General features: G+C 38.2%; 1 protein-coding gene across 4 annotated transcripts in view; it reads right to left on the bottom strand.

The window, feature by feature from the left end:
• Positions 1-15,773, bottom strand: part of LOC122664563 (regulator of nonsense transcripts 1 homolog) — a 36,361-nt gene that overhangs the window by 12,970 nt on the left and 7,618 nt on the right. The window contains exons 4-29 of one of the 4 annotated variants that reach the window (XR_006333353.1): positions 15,704-15,754; positions 15,439-15,531; positions 15,018-15,113; positions 14,815-14,865; positions 13,186-13,304; positions 12,201-12,309; positions 9,724-9,846; positions 9,525-9,596; positions 8,801-8,872; positions 8,618-8,684; positions 7,783-7,925; positions 7,605-7,676; positions 7,374-7,502; positions 6,433-6,588; positions 6,188-6,301; positions 5,997-6,095; positions 5,798-5,875; positions 4,915-5,049; positions 3,666-3,740; positions 3,413-3,530; positions 2,860-3,233; positions 2,722-2,784; positions 2,571-2,642; positions 1,831-1,962; positions 1,573-1,692; positions 968-1,491 (exon numbers count right to left, since the gene is read on the bottom strand). Coding sequence is in view for 3 of the 4 variants with exons in the window: in XM_043860433.1 (XP_043716368.1) it covers positions 1,345-1,491; positions 1,573-1,692; positions 1,831-1,962; positions 2,571-2,642; positions 2,722-2,784; positions 2,860-3,233; positions 3,413-3,530; positions 3,666-3,740; positions 4,915-5,049; positions 5,798-5,875; positions 5,997-6,095; positions 6,188-6,301; positions 6,433-6,588; positions 7,374-7,502; positions 7,605-7,676; positions 7,783-7,925; positions 8,618-8,684; positions 8,801-8,872; positions 9,525-9,596; positions 9,724-9,846; positions 12,201-12,309; positions 13,186-13,304; positions 14,815-14,865; positions 15,018-15,113; positions 15,439-15,531; positions 15,704-15,754 (2,880 nt within the window). In the remaining variant the exon portion in view is untranslated. Of the gene's footprint in view, positions 1-631; positions 1,492-1,572; positions 1,693-1,830; positions 1,963-2,570; positions 2,643-2,721; positions 2,785-2,859; positions 3,234-3,412; positions 3,531-3,665; positions 3,741-4,914; positions 5,050-5,797; positions 5,876-5,996; positions 6,096-6,187; positions 6,302-6,432; positions 6,589-7,373; positions 7,503-7,604; positions 7,677-7,782; positions 7,926-8,617; positions 8,685-8,800; positions 8,873-9,524; positions 9,597-9,723; positions 9,847-12,200; positions 12,310-13,185; positions 13,305-14,814; positions 14,866-15,017; positions 15,114-15,438; positions 15,532-15,703; positions 15,755-15,773 lie in introns of those variants that run through there. The other 3 variants (XM_043860433.1, XM_043860434.1, XM_043860435.1) reach the window with 3 other exon arrangements.

The raw sequence follows: 15,773 nt of genomic DNA, 5'->3' as shown, positions 1-15,773 counted from the left end.
ATATGAAAAACTTTTTATCCCTCTCTTCTAGGTTCTAACATCTCACTATGAGTCACGCAGAAGATAGTTTCTGAAACTCCAGGATTATGAGGAAATCTACCCTCTGATATATTTTTTGGTAACAGGAGGTATTCGGCCATTGGCCGACTAAATCTCCCAGGGCTCGTATATGAACCCACAAGCAGGAGACATTGGGACCCCTATCAGGGAGTTTCCTCTCAAGCATATCAGTTGCCCTTGACCTTTGATCACTCTTCATCTGTAAGAAACAGTTGGGCTTTAAAGATACATTGACACTCTTGAATTGCACTTCGAGGTCTGATCCTCTATTAGGTCACACCCTTCTGAGTTCTGAGTAGTCAAGTTCACAATTACGATGAAGCGCATCTTAAAAACCTGAAGCAAGTTAAAAATGCTGTAATATTTCATTTTCAAGAATTGACATTCTTGTAATGAAAAAGTACACGTTTGCAGACATTCAGCTTGTTGGCATAAGCTAGGTCTCTTGTGCTGTGTGCTAGACACAATGTACATCTAATTTTTAAGGCATTTCACCAATGATCTAGTTAACTCTTTCAGCCTGTAACTCGCACTGGGTCAGGCAACAGCACTGAACTGACGGGAAATGGAATACAAGGGCAGAAATGGACCATTTCCTCCATTATATTCAAACGGAGTTCCAGTTTCAAAGACAGCAAATAATAGGATGAAACACAGAACAACGTTATCTCAACAAAGATTACAACTGGAAGTATATATTCTTTTATAAAAAATAGTCTCATAAATATGTCTGAGCTTCAGGGCGGGACCAACCTTCCCCTGGTGGCTGTACAAGACTTGCAGTCGAGCTGTACCCGTAATTCAATCAAGTGGATGCTCTCAAGAGGCAAACAAATAGCTCTGCTTCCTCTGAGAGGTCCACCAAAATTTCCCGGTGTATGTATTATATATGTTTTATATATTTAACAATGCCAGCGGGTGCCTGCTGTCTTTTACATGCATGAGGAACCGAATCCGACCAAAGCCCTCCATTTCTCCATGCCTTGCAATGCTCCCTCCCAATGGTTGCTTCTTCCAGAACAATACAAAACTTCAAGCAGGAACTGGGGTTATCCTTACCTCAGCCTAGCCATGCTGCTCATGTAGCACAGAGAACCGTAACCATTTGTCAGCTTGAACTTCCCAATGCCATTCAATCTGAACCAACTAGAAGTGCAATGGGAAATGACTTCTAGAAAATGGAGATCTCTTCTGCAGGAATGCAGATAAATGGCACACATGTCAGCACAACCAAATTGCTGGATGCAAAGAATATAACCCAACATATTCAGGCCCAATGGCTGCTCAGCCATTGTAGTGGAGTTTCTGGTTTTGCGAGCTCTGGCCGCCCTGCTGCTGCTGTGGCTGTTGCTGTTGTTGTGGACCTTGCAGGTTTAGTGGCTGAGTGTTGTACTGGGTGAAGGGTTGGGAATAGAGAGGATTCATCAAGCCCTGTACAAGCAGTATTAACTGGTTCAGCGCAATAACTATTTTGACAAGGCATACATTATAAGTATAATTGATGAATTAGACCTGTGACTGGAGTGGATTGGGACCTGCCACACCAAAGTGGCTCTGGGAAGCATCTTCTTGGGTTGGGTCATTAAACCCAACCTGTGTGAATAGGCCTTGTGATCCATGAGGCATATAATCCTGAGCAGAAAAACAGACGAAACAGAAGACTAAGACACCAAAATAGACAACTAAGCAAAATTTAGAGTTGAGAATGGACTGCTGGGGGAAGATACAACAGACTTGCCAATTAAGATAAGATTTGCAGCTTAAACCAACCTGAGAAATTAAATCATTTCCTGTACCCAAATGAGAATATCCAGCCTGCGAATTCTGGTTCAAGAAACTTCCTGGGAACCTAGCTTGTGCTCCTTGTGTAACATAATCAACGCCATAGCCACTCTGAGAAGCCTGAAGAACATGGCAGGTATTAGGTTATGTATCGGAACGGCCAATTGAATCTTAAAAACGCATATAGAAAAATGGTAAAAGTGTGACATAAAAGGTTGGAATCCTCTTAGGTAACATCCACCAGGAAAAGGTTAGAATCAATGGACTCAAACAATTTTCCCAAAGGTTAGAATCAATGGACTCAAACAAATTTCCCAACAGTCTAAACAGGTTTGAAACACAGTATTTTAAATTCTTCCACGGAACATGCTAACCAAGAGCATAACTACAATGAAAAGATAGTATTTAGAGCATGAACTGAGTAACATCTGGACTAGCATACTCACAAGATAACACATTCTTGTCAACTAAAATAATAATTTGTGAGCCCCCTCTAGAAGACTAGATATGCAAGGAACAATCATAAAGGACTTAACAGGAAATGCAAGAGTTGGATTACGATAACATGCTTATCACAGCCAATCACCAAATCAGAGTGTGCAGATAGGCGAGTGTACATTTTGTTTAAGAAGACCATGCATAAACTAACACAACAATTGTGGCAGCACCAAGTCTATTTAGTAATGTTTCTCGTACAAATAAGAAACAGAAAAGCTCAGGAAAAGCACCTGTGTGGAGAAGTCCGCAACATTATATGCAACATGAGATCCCTGACTTTTGAAATCATCGCCCAAGAAATCCTGAAAGCATTGTACAATGTTAACAAATGAAGATCACCCGCAGATACAGAACTTATTTATTCTACACGGAACCAGATACCTGAGACATGCCCCCAATGGAAAACCCATCACGGAAAGTCTGACTCAACCCTTGAACTGGCATCTATAGGATATAGAAAAGATATTTTCAGGACACAAACATTTATCATTATGGAAGGGAGACAAGAGTGTTACAAACCTGAGTCATTAGCCCAGTTTGTGATAAATTACCACCCGCAGACGGCTGACTGTTTGGATTGTCCAGAGCAGGAAAGTTGAAAGTAGATCCAATATTCCCCATGCTTTGCTGGGAACCTTGCTGATGCGAGAGATGACCGCCTATAGGACCACCTGCATTACCACGCCCAGCACCAAAACCCCTGCTTCCAGCTTGAGGGACCTGAGGAACAGCTCCAATTGGTCCATGAACAGCTCCACGAGTTGGAATTGCATATGGCTGAGAATGGGGACCACCAGGAAATGGTGGAAGTGGAATTCTAGGTACAGGAAACCCTGTGGGATGCACTCCAGGTTTATGTGTCCCATTCGGAGGACCAAAAGGCATATACGAACCTGGATTTTGGAGAGCATAAAACAGCATTAGTACTAGCCAAAACCAAAACTGCTCTAGTAGAGAATCCTGTGCAACTCTTCTACCAAGTAGCAATGCGTTATGCATATTATTCCATGTAACTAGAAAAAAATTCATGGTTGAAGTGATACAGTTTAGAGGCACAAACATAATAGCATACCTTTAGAGCGACTGCCTCTTCTATCAGCATTTGGGTTTGGCGACCCAACCGACCCAAAATTGTCATTAGGAACAATCCCTGGGCCACCGCCGAAGAAAAGCCTTCGGTCATTGTAGATCTGTTTCACATGGAGAGCAAAGTTAATGATACAACTCATGCATATGCCTAGCTAATCATCATTCCACCACAAGGCCATCAAAGTGGAAATCATGCAAAACCAACACAACAGACATGCTGTCTCTTGGTACCATACCTTCTTTGGCTTTTGAAACTGAACCATACTCTGCTTCAAGTTATTCAAAGGTCCTTCCACCAAGCATTCATGTTCCTACGGAGAAATAAATAAAAGAGAGATCACATACAAAGAAACCATTGATTCATGAGTTTGTGAACAAGCACAAACACGACACACAAAACATAGAAGTTCACAACATATGCGCAACATAAAAAGAAACAGCTAAATGCTCTCCAGTTGACAAAGATACTGTGCATATCCATAAATGGATCCTATATCTCGACATGGCGGTGTACACGAAGCTCCATAGCGGAGTGGCTACCGGTCGACCGACCTATCGGACTTGGTACAAAAGCAAGTGAAAGAAGAACCAACAACGATCTATCTATCCTAAAGGAGAAGTGGGAAGAGGAAGAAGAGGTAGCCAAAAGCACCTGGTTCGAATGATTATTTTAGCCCTGGTTCGACTGATTACAAGATACACAATGAGACAAAGCCTACAGGGGAGAGCACTTGGACAATTCACTTTTTTTACAGGAAAGCCTGCTGGGAGGAATTCCTCAGGGCATAATATGGTTTTTCATCAAGGGGGTGGATCGAAGCGATTGCAGCAAAGAATTCTGAAACGAAGCACTTCGTCTATGGGGACTCGAGAAGAAGAAAGGTAGGCAGTTGCACTCAGAGTGCGCAAAGAGCACTACACAACAATGCACTCCTGCTATCTTACTGTCGAGACCATTCCTTTGTATTGCTTACATGCCTCTTGTTAGGATTTGGAAGAATTTTTTTCCTATAGATTTCTTGGACCATACCAAGTACAGCACCTCCCCTGTCAACATGACTAATTGAATAAATTCACAAAATAACTTCTCTTTTTTTCGGGGCCTGTTTAAGACCACCTAATCTAGCAATGCTGAATCAATTATTTGGTTTTTTATTAGGAAATGTCACTACGACAATTTTCAGCTACCAAACCCCAGTTTGATCGAGACTTAGATGAACTGAAATTCTTGATTGCAGATGTAAAGATGAGCCCAAACAATATCTGGACCACCATTTGCTCCAGGATTGACAATCATCAATCATGCAGATTCAGCCATTATGTATGGCTCTCAGGTGATGCTTAAAGCAGAAGGGTCTTCATTTGCATATCACAAAAGTTCTTTTTGAATATCAAGAGGGGGTGGAGGGAGGATTGAATTTCTCATTACATGTACAGCAAACCCAACAGAAACAAGATTGTAGAAAAGGAAAAACACAGGGATACCTTATAGTGTGTCAATAAACTATTCCACAATGGTTGTTTGCTTAAGACTTTAGGATTCCCCAAGATAACAATGCCATAACGAGCTCGTGTAAGTGCCACATTCAGCCTCCGCGGATCATTAAGGAATCCGATGCCCTGATAAATTATTGCCAGAAGCGAAGCATCAGGATAGAAGTCATCATTCATAATAAAAGACTAGCATAGGTCAGAACACAAGAATAAAGAACATCTAACAGAAAAAAAGAAATAATCATCTGCAGCCAGTTGGTAGAAAGTATAGAAACTCGGGTGTAAAGCTGTCGCCAGGAAACAGGTGGGTCTATGTCAATAACATGCCAAATTTTGTAAAATGGGTAATGGTGGACTTGGAAACCTCTTATACAATAAGAGTAACATTTCACCAGAAAATCAGCACTTCTCATCATCAAAGACCAAGGACCAATACATCTCATTGTTTACACATGCTACCATCAGAGAAAAAGATCTGTAACATGTCCCAAAGTAATCTTTCCCTGAAGAACATGCATTTGAATTGTGCAAGCCAGAAAACCGCCAATAACGGCAAGCTAGTAGTATTTTCCTACTACAACACACACACAGAGATGATGTGAGAAGTGAACAAAATCCAAAAATCAAATGAACATGAGATTCCAGAACCTTCTCTACATTAGGAAACAAAGATCCTTTCTGACCATTCAGGAGATCATAACAAAAAGACATTCTACGCCAAAGGAGACACGTTAATATATTATGCACACCCCAACCATTCGGGGCAAGTTGCCAAACTTAACAAATGTATTCGTTTACCAACACTTAATCCAAAAATCTACAAATTGTATCAGTGCCAAAAGAAAAGAGAAGACCAACAAGATCAAGAACTGACCTGATGCTCGTTACTCCTTACACAAGACAAAATAATGTAGTCTTTCTCCCTTCCCTGGAAGGAATCCACACTTGCAACCTGTAGAGAAAAAGAAATAAGTATCCCCCCTTATAGGACAAAAGAGAACAAATAATTATGCCACAGTAGCAAGCAAATAAGAATTGCATCCAGAGTGCATATCTGTCAAGTCCAAAGGTACCTCAATTTCCTTATAGAGTTGCTGCCTAAGAGCACCATTTCTTGACATGTAGTTCACAATGTATGCTCGCTGCCCTTCATATGGTGTTATTACTCCAATCTGCAAAACAAAAAATTAAATAAAATTTAGAAAGCAATTATAATCTATTTAATACAGTTCAGAGGGCAAAAGAAGGTCAAAACAGGTGGTACCTGACTAGGGATGACACCACTCCTTAAAAAGGTGGTTACAATTTTTTCAACGTTTGCAGCCTCTGTTCTATTCAAGTAAGAAGTCCCACTAGCACTGATCTCCTCTTGTCCCATCTAAGAAAAAAAAATGTGTTAATGAAAATAGAAAACTAATGCACGACCAACATAAAAATTAATAACAAAATGATTGTTACAAAATTAATCAATTTTTTAAAGAAAATATGTAACTTAAGTATATAAAATACCTGAACATAAAAGAACATGGGGCGATTTGGCACAGGCCAAGGAAAGTCAATTCCCGATGATTGTCTTTCATTTATCGTAACCCCATTTTGAAGGGTTCCTTCATAGAAGCTGTTAGAAGGGAACTCTGACAGGGCTGGATGCATACGGTATTGGACCTGCAACTCAGAGCATGAGTGAAATGCAATGAAACCCACCGATGCAAAATGCCACATTGAATTAACAGTAGAATAGAATGGAGAGACTCTTCAGAACTGGAACAACAACCAATTTGAATTTTTCAAAAAACAATAAGGTACAGTTAATGCAGGAAAACAACACAATACATTCACTTTAAACAAATCAGCATGTTATAAAGAAAAGCTAAAAAATTAAACCAAATTATTAAATAGAAATCTAATACCCACATCATGTACCAATCATAGGAGTGGACAATCTGCTGGCATTTGATATGAGCACTGTTTCCACAACCCAGGGAGAGTAACACTTTGACATGAATTGGCACTTCTTTGACAACATAGAGAGTGCAAAGCACACAAAGAGACATTCCATTGCAACATTAGTATTAACTTGGGATGTGCCATAACAGAAGAGAACAATGAGGAATTTATAGAATCAAACGTGTCATTGAACTGAAATTGGGGTAGCAGTTTTGGTCCCTGTTTTGATTGCAAAAGGGGGCTATATTAATAAATTACAGAAGATAAAAATCGTATTTTGTCTCAGAAGCATCAAGATTCCTTTTTTTGAAGGGAGGGGGACAAGTATCTAGATTCCATGGCAGTGTCTATGGGATGCCACACTTCTTGCACAATGAAAAAGGATGAAGTTTTTAAAACCCAGGCATCAACAGCAGCCAAGTTCTCATTATTTATACTATGCATTGAGAACAAAATATATTGCACACATGCACAAGACAATTCCAAATAAACAAGATCATCACCTGCAGTCTGAAAGGCTTCACACCAAGGAGCACCAGGCGCTCAAACAGAGATTGCGCTAGCCCAGCACGAGCTGCTTTCTTGCACATAATGACCGGACCAAGCTGGCAATGGTCCCCAACAAGAACCACCTAATTTGACAGATGTGCAGACAAGCAACTTATCAGATAGGAGACAACCCAAAGACAACCTCCTAATTTAACAGAACCATCTCCTAAGTAAGGATCAAGTACCTGTTTTACACCAAGCACCAGAGGAATAAGACACTCAGGTTCTGTCGATTGGGTGGATTCATCAATAAGAACCTGAAATACAACACAAGATTAAATTGCCAACAACAAATAATAGCTTCAAGATTTAAAATGTTTTTTTGTCAAATTTAGTGCATTCATATTAGAGGGATAATTCAACCTGACGGAATCTAAAATTTGCCAAACGAGGATCTCCGGCACCAACACATGTGCAACAGATGACATCAGCACTCTGAGATATCTCCCTTTCAGTTGCCCGTTTCAAGGCTTTGTACTTCTTCTCATCACTGCTAGATAGTTCTCCTGTAAAAAGATGACACCAGAAGATGTGTCAAATCACAATAGAATTATTACATTTGAGCTTGTTCATCCAAAGAGGGTCAGTTTTACCCATCCATTAGAAAAATCAGTTTTAACAGGGTAAAAGACAATAGTTCTGTTCTGTGCAACTACCAATATCACGAGACAACAGGAGACAACCATGATTTCTATGTGAATTTACCTCAATTTGATAATTGACCCAAAAAAAAAAAAGACAGATTCAGCAAGGACCCTACTAGTTCATAATGAGTCCTGCTCCACCAAAATACAAATACAAAACACAAAAACACCAAGCCTAGCAATTAAATACTAGAGGATATGAATGGATCACAAAATTGGTAGTTCACATTCAATATTTTTTTAGACGAGTTCAAACATCAAAAAGAAATCCCCAACAAACTCCATACTTGACAGTACGAGTCCACTGGCTATAGATAATAACCAATTAAGCAGCAACATATCCAAAAAGTTGTACAATTAGCAGAAGCTATCAAACTCAATCAAATGGTTTTACATGTTGGCAGTCAAAAATCCTAGGTGGTGCTTCTTTGCAGCGCAAAAATACTATACTAAAAACTTAAAATCAGAGTACATTTTGAATATAGGCTCCCAGAAAAAAGCTTTAAGGTTGTGACTGAACAGCCAAACAGGAAATACTGAAGAACTACATTTACCTTGTTCATCTTTCAGTTGCTGCAATTTATGAAGTTCACTTTTTTCAGAAGTATCAAGATGCCGGACCTATAACACACCATCAATATGAAAGTCAGTTTAGGTGCAAACATCAAGAAAAATAATGAATGAAATAGTTGCTCAGTTCATTAGATATGAAGGGGAACGAAAGTAAGACAATGGACCTGATAGTGCAGCGTTAAATGCTCAACTGGAGAGCTTACAGCTTCCCTTGATTTAGCACAAAGCCTGACTACCTGAAATATAAAAAAACCAATCAGACTTAATTAACAAAGCAAAGTCCAGTACAGCTCCATAGACAATGAAGTTATGGAAAAGCCTGCCAATCAAGTACATATCAACATCAACTAAAAGTTCAAAGGGAGGACATACGTCAAGTGCATTAAAAATTCCTCAGTAGCAAGTTGCTACAAAATAATTTGTTCCAGGAACAATATCTTAACTACATATAGTCCAAATCATTGTCGCTGAGCCAGAAATGACACAGGAGTAATTTATCCCAGAAACTACAAAAAAAAAGAGTATAAATTCTTTTCCAAATTATGTCATGCAATGCCACAGCAGTAAAAGGAGAGGAAATTGGACCCATCCCTGGAGGCTTAGGCATAGACTGAGAAAGCAGAAGCATAGGGCGAGGTATAAGCAGAAGCAAAGGTGGGGATTGAATGAGGGATGCATCTTCTGAACTGCTTGAGAGCTGGAAGATTGGGATATCCCAACTTATGCCCGCTTTTAAAGGTAAGACATCGACCTTTGATGGGAAGGGCGGAGTGGATAAGAAATGAATGCAAGCTTATAAATTCTTTTCCAAACTATGTCATGCAATGCCACAGCAGGCTTTACTACCCGTGGCATCTGTTAGTGTCAGAAGGTTATTCAAGTTTATACCTTTAGCCCAGTTGCACTTATCTTCTCAGCTAGTTGGTCAACAGCAACGTTACTTGGAGCACAAACCAAGACCTGGATATGGCATGGAAATACAAATAACAAGAAGAAGGTAAACAAGTGCAATAAAGAATTTAAAAAGAACAAAGAAAAGGAAACCAATATATAACACAAAAAGATGTTGTACGTGCACTTCATTTACCTGGCCTTGGCCTTGTTTTGCCATATGATAAACAATGGCAGCAGAAGTTACTGTTTTGCCCGTACCAGGGGGCCCTTGTATTAAACTTACTGGCTTCTGAAGAACACTCTTTACAGCAAAAACCTATTGACATAAAAGAGGTAAGAAAATCTGAAGAAACTCGGGCATCTAAGATAAAAAACAAATTTTGAAAGTAGAGAAAACATAATGGCACTGTCAAAACACATCCCACATGGCAAAGTAATGAATCAACACTAACTTTCAAAAGCAATTCCGGACATGCATTTTCCCAGAGGAAAAGGAAGGCTAACAAAGTAACTAATTCATGACATGGCGAAAACAAAATGACTACAAGCAAAATGATCATAATGGGGATATATAAGGCAAAGAGGGGGGAGGGGAGAAGCTGAATGTGAAGGTCAGAATACATAACAGAAGAAAATGGTTACACAAGACTCAGAAAAACATGACGCTGCTTCATTAGATAATATGTTCAAAACAATGTATTTATTAAGAACATAATCAACTCCTAGTGTATCAGGAGTAGATTACAGATTTTGTCTTCCAGTTACACTTTAAGATAAGAGAAGAACAAAAATGGGGGTGAAAGCTTAGGAAAAGTACACACCATCTCAATTAGCTAGCACAGCTCAACTCAACTCAGCCTTACCCCAACTAAATGTGCAACATGGATCCTTTTTTTCCAATCAGCTCTATTCAAAACCATATTTGTTACTAATCCTAAGGTTTGTATGTCTTTCCTCACCACTTCTCCTAGAGTCATTTTAGGCTTACCCCTGGCTCTTTTAGCTCCTCCAATTTAAATCAAATCAGGGTTTTCAAGTGAAACTGGTGTTAGTAACTGCACATTTGCACCTTTGATGTAAATTCTGAAATTTAACAATATTAAACGTTTTTTCTCCATTTGTCACTTGCAATTGCTTTCTTTATATTTGGTATGTTATAGTACTCAATCATGTGTAACTTAGGCTATCGTTGAAAAATATACAGGCAAGGTATGACATACATTGCCAACTTAGGATATTAAACCAAAGTAACAATTTGAGTGTGTTTTTCAACAATCTAAAGTTTCCACTGTGTTTAGGGATGTTTAATTAATTAGAGCCTCCACCAAGTTTTAGCTCAAAACAATGCCATTTGACCCTAGAAATGGTGAAACAACTCCACCAACCGACCCCAACAAAATTTCAATGAGAAGTCAGTCGACTCCCGAAATAATTCAGTTTCAACCTTGAACCTTGCATCCTTGCCCAAGCGACCTAGGTCTGTGTTATACACCCTTTTTTGTACATATAATTATGTTTGGATAAGGTTGAGTTGTTCTGTATATATAATTATATATATTAGGCTAGTACCAACATAGAATCCATATCAATGCAATATGATATAATTATACTAATAATGACCAAATATATTTTTAGCTAGTACCAACATAGAATCCATATCAATACAATATGATATAATTATACTAATAATGACCTAATATATTCCTCAGTGAATTGGCGTACAAAATAACACCAGAAAATGGGCAATTGAACAATAGTATACGTAATCATCTATTACTCAAGAATTTTATTTGTTATTGTTGTTAAACAATATTTTCAATACACAATAACACACACACACACACATATATTCAAGAAGTTTAGAAGAAGAAGATAAAAAGAAGCAAAAATACAATACACTATAAACCACCCACCCAGGCCACAAGGCGGGCCAAGGCGACACCTAGGTGACCAAGGCGGTCTCCTCTCCTCCTCCATTTAAGGCGTGTTGTCCCCTTGGCCAAGAAAATCCGCCTGGACACCTAAGCAAGCACCTTGAAAACCATGACAACAAATTCTCAAACAAAAGTCCCATCTTTATTCCTACCTCTGAAAACACATCCTCCATGAATTTGTTCATCACCTATACTATCTCTTCCAACAAGTCCAATTAGATTCCCCCCCCACCCGAATAATAACCTTTGTTCTTTGATTAATTCATTGTATAAATTTATCCATGTGTTCAAAAATTGTTCGGTATTTTCATCTAATCTGATTTAGGGTGCATAGTGATAATCTCTTTTACTAACACAAGTTTGATAGATATTATCCTATCACCAATTCTTTCAACATTTGCATCATCATTTTCAAATATTTTACTACTACTACTCCTCCCACCCGACTTATATTACTTTTATCCTCAGTATACCAAAGTTTATAGTCATCTACTTCCTTAGGTTTTTCATCCTTCTATTTAATCTTTATATAAGCTATGTTGATTCTTCTTCTCATTATATCAACCAATTTTAAACTCTTCCCATTAAAGTTCCTATGTTCCAAGATGCTAATCTAATCCTAGCTAATCTTGATTAGCTAACAAAAAATAAAATAAAACACTCAGACAAAAATTACACAGCCAAAAAATAAGGGATTATATCCGGAACAACTTGAATTGCAATAAAATAGACGTACTTGAGATGCATTAAGTTCCGGAAGTCCTGGAGCGCCAAAACGACGAGGTAGTGTGTTACGAACCACCTGAGCCTCAACTTCATGTCCCAACAAGTGATGGTAAATGTATCTGTATAAAAGACAACATTCATTATATTTGCGGACAAATATACTAAATTCATAAGAATATATCAACCATTAACCAGAGGAGCAGCATTGATAAAGAACTGGAATCAAATGCAGCAGTGCCAAAAATGTTCACCATTTCCAATAAGTTTTCACATGTGTTCATGACATTCTAACCTTCAATGGTTAGATGACAGCAGTTACACATTAAATACATACGAAAAGACTAAATGAATCCCATCAGTCTAATCCCGACTTCCCATGTTCAGCAAGGGCACCCCATAGATGTCAGAAAAGCTTACTTATGTTGAGAGAGAATTAGCAGAAAAAGAAAAATTTATTCATGTGCAGAGGAATAACCATATTGCTGGATGGCAAATATATCTCTAATCCCAAATGAATCCAGGAATTACTTCAAGACAGAGCCACAACAAAGCTAAGAATTGAGAAATGCAAACATATTTCATATGTAAGCTACTTCATTATGAATCTCTACAAATTATAATGAAAACTCAACCAAGTATACAACTATACATTCACAAAAAATATGCAACCATTAATTGCACCCATTTCTCCTGTTTTAATAGACAACAAAATAACCATGAGAACAAAAAGAAACCGAGTATGTACCAGCAACAGACTTAACCAATAAGGCTAGAAACTTATATCCATGAAGACCTTAGCAACTGTAAACCCCTCTGAGTTATTTAAAGAACACATCTTCAACTTAATTTGAGAATTGACAGCATCAGCATGAAAAAGGTTTCCTTATTCAGGATTAGTAACAACTGTATCCACTCTCCCAGTACTTCATGAAAAAAAAAGAGACACAGACACACAGACAGAGAGGCCATTAAATATTAAAAGGTATGTCACCCACCCACTGACACTTGTTTCATCCACAGCAAATGTCTTCATAGCTCCCTGCATTCGATCAAAGCTGGTACTCTTCCAAACAAAATCAACACTGAAACTGTGGTTCACATCAACAGGTACACCCTACATGCAACATTAAGAATGAATAATTAATAATTGCAACCAAAGTGACCAAAGATCAAAGAGCAAACCATCAACCATATTGCTAAATGCCAGCCTGCAAAGGTTTCCTGGTTCCAGAGTTCGACTGGATATTGGTGCTTTTGCAACCCCAAGCCCAAAGTCATTCCTTTCAACCTTTTTTTCTTCTTTTGGGTATTTATTTATTGACCTTCCCCCTTTGGTGACCTCGAATACATCATAAGTCATCTCACCATATCTTCCATCAGTTGCTAACTGGATACCAACAAATAGCCCCAGGCTAAAGAATGTGTGTTGTGAACTCACCCACAAAAACTCATATTTCTTTACCCTCAGATAGCCACGTGCATTTTGGCCAAAAAAAAATCCCACATTGTTTCAACACAACAAGAATTCCCCTAGCTACGTGACAGCATTATCTAAAGTTCTCTCGTTAATCTACATCTTTCCAATGCAGATAGAGTGGATCTTTTGCGCAAATAGCATGTTAGAAAACTCAGATTTAGCAGTAAGATGCTACGTACTAGTAAACCCTCAACTAGAGGAGCAATTGAGGGGATTTTGAAGATGAGTAATGCAGTACAACCTATTTATGAGATGATTGAGTAGTTAGCTTCTTGGGATATTACATTCAAAGACTATTCTGGATGTAAAGAGTGCCGTCCTCCATTTTGATGATTGAGTCTTGGTCCCTCTTCCACCTCATTGAGGAAGTCACACTTAGTTGCAACAAATAACCATCAGGCAACCCTATATCATAAGAGTTGGTGAAGTTTATAGGACAACAAAGACCTAATCATTAACATTCTCTTAAGTACCGGGCAACAGACAATTTAACCCAGGCTGCAATCTTTGTTATCCCTCAAAGTCTCAAAGGATGCCAAATTTCCTGAAATTAGAAGCAGAATAGTATTCAAACGTGATGGTTGGCGGAGTCTTTCAGACAACGTAGTTTATGGCACCTCAATTCATTGAAAGAAATCTCAATTTGGCTTCTGGCATGGGGGCATGGGTTATCTTATCCCCACAGGGTCAAGATCAGGTAATCAATGGGAATCTCATGTTAGCAGTGGGGTTGCAAGGGTTTTTTTTTCCTTCTTTGTTTTATGGTGGAGTGATGTCTACCTCGTTAATGAGATATTGCCAGCAATCAGGCTGGGCTACTTTGGAACCTTCCTATCTCAATATAGGTGTTTTTTTTATGGATTGCCATTTCAAGTATTGCTCCTATTGGACTTCTTATGTCAGGATATGGATCGAATAATAAATATTCTTTTTCAGGTGGTCTATGAGCTGCTGCTCAATCGATTAGTTATGAAATACCATTAACTATATGTGTGTAATCAATATCTCTACATGCGATTCGTTGGGACATAAACTTTTATTTAAATTACTTTAACTTTATAACTTTATTTTCACTTTGACTTTGGTTTTTCCTCCTTTTCAGATAACTTTTACAATTGTCAATCAATAAAAGAGTAACTGATCTTACCTGACTGGCACGGAGCTCAAGAGCAACTTCTTCTTGTGCAGTTAACTTGATCTGGGAAAAAAAATTAAGACACAATGAGCACCCCAAAGAAACAGCACAACAATATAAATTACCCTATAAAGAAATGCAGCAAAAGAAACCCATTATTACTTATCCTGAATCAAATATCTAACAATCATTTGTCACAAATAAATTAAACATACCACATGCCCCACTGACTGCCATGCTGGATGAGTCGCATCCCCTGGATAACGAAGTCGCAACTCATCACCAGGTACAAGCCTTGACTCATTATCTTCCTGCAATATCACATAACATATTTGACCGTCAGTAAATAAATACTATAAACTTATCAAAAGAAATAGGAGTACAGAAAAGTTGAAAAATAAAAACAAAGAACAAATACTCTTAACTCTAACAAAGGGAATACAAAACTTATTAGAAATTAACTTTTGAAGTACATATATCCAAACCTACACAAGGACACTGCAGTTCTTACAATACATATTCTACATTAATGTGCTGACAAAAATATCCATGCTCTGCAGACCATATAATTTTTTAATTGGGACCAAAGGGAGAAAAATTTGCAACAGACAAGCAGCAATAAGAAGACTTAACCACCTTTGGGAAGACAAAGTATGCAATGCGTTTCTTGTTAAGCCCAATATCCCATCGTATTGTGACATTGTCTTTGCTTTGCGATTCTTTCATCATCTGTAACAGATTTGTAATTATAAGATGCTGTCTAATACACTTATCAAATAAAAAGTCATGCTATAAAATGTCCAAAGATTAAGGAAAACGAAAAACACTTTTGAATGTTAAGGCAATAGTTAAAATCCAGAGCAACAGAAAATTAGAACCAAAAAAAAAAAAAAGTACATACTTTATCATAATCGGCTTCCAGCTTGATGAGTGGTGCAAACACATTTTGATACTGCAAATTAAATGGAGAT

Source organism: Telopea speciosissima, chromosome 6 (assembly GCF_018873765.1).
Source record: "Telopea speciosissima isolate NSW1024214 ecotype Mountain lineage chromosome 6, Tspe_v1, whole genome shotgun sequence".
In the NCBI taxonomy this organism is placed as follows: domain Eukaryota; kingdom Viridiplantae; phylum Streptophyta; class Magnoliopsida; order Proteales; family Proteaceae; genus Telopea; species Telopea speciosissima.
Note: the sequence above shows the minus strand (reverse complement) of the source record. Positions and strands in the feature narration are given on the sequence as shown.